Genomic DNA, 1,074 nt, shown 5'->3' on the forward strand with positions numbered 1-1,074 from the left:
ATTCTATTCCTACTTTGCTTCCATCGAATTGTGGAAAACTGGATTACGTTGGTATTGTTTGACAGTCGAACAATACCAATATCACTAGTCGAACCTCGACTGACGCGATTTCACCATAATTTGTGTCCTCCTACGACTCGTTAACGATGGAACAGCTCATTCACTGTGCCAGAATTGACTGTATTGTTGTCATAGCAATCTCTGTTCTACTGAGCGCGAGGTCATCGATTTCAGAGGTCATACCGTGGAAGATTCCATCAAGGCCGTGAAGCTTCTGAAGGAGTCCTGTTTCAAGGTGGACATCCATCTCATGCCCGACTTGCCTACTTCCGACCCCGAGAAGGACAGGGAGATGTTCCAGTTCGTGCTGGAGACCCCCCATCTACAGGCCGACCATTGGAAGATCTACCCTTGTGAGGTCACGCCTTTCAGCACCATCGAGAGGTGGTATAGTGAAGGCAGCTATATACCCTACACTGAGGTGAGTGGCTCACGATACTCCTGTTCACTGAGGGCTTGTGTGCTGCAGAAAAACCCGAAGTTGCTCGTGGACTTATTGGTGTGGACTAAGGCTCGAGTGCATCCCTGGATACGGTAGGATCTGCTGTTCCTCTTGGTGTTCCTCGTAATGCTGCCTATTGACATTGCGTTCCTCTTACTTGCTGTGTGTGGCTATCCAAGGCTGCATGGTCAGGCTTAATCGAGTGATCCGGGATATTCCGGAGGTCTCCATCATCGCTGGCAACCAGAACACCAACCTTCGACAGATGATTTTCAAGGACCTCGCCAAGCAGGGAAAGTACTGCAGGTAGTAGTCCTAGGATCTAGAGAGGAGAAAGTCGCAACAGGGTCGCACATTGTTGTCTTGGCTCACTGGGCGATCCTCCAGGAGCTCGCGGCAATGAGAATCGCATTATGAGAGGAAAGTTTAACTACTCGTTTCAGATGCATACGATGCCGGGAAGTGAGGGATTGGCCTGAAGACGATTCCCTCCTACGACTCGTTAAGCGATGGTAATGGGTTCCCATGTCGCTGGGCTAGAACTGGAGTCAGACTTCGTCGTTATGTTTGCT

General features: G+C 49.8%; 1 protein-coding gene across 1 annotated transcript; it reads left to right on the forward strand.

Annotated features, from left to right (window-relative positions):
• Nucleotides 1–310: 310 nt before the first annotated feature.
• On the forward strand, nucleotides 311–1,018 carry Pmar_PMAR007816 (conserved hypothetical protein; the record flags this gene model as incomplete). The annotated part of the gene is made up of 4 exons (XM_002767866.1): nucleotides 311–481; nucleotides 530–594; nucleotides 695–808; nucleotides 946–1,018. The coding sequence occupies 4 exons, from the start codon at nucleotides 311–313 to the stop codon at nucleotides 1,016–1,018; spliced, it is 423 nt and encodes a 140-aa protein (XP_002767912.1).
• Between the last annotated feature and the right edge of the window lie 56 nt (nucleotides 1,019–1,074).

The sequence above is a fragment of the Perkinsus marinus genome (assembly GCF_000006405.1).
Source record: "Perkinsus marinus ATCC 50983 genomic scaffold scf_1104296969690, whole genome shotgun sequence".
Lineage (NCBI taxonomy): Eukaryota > Perkinsozoa > Perkinsida > Perkinsidae > Perkinsus > Perkinsus marinus.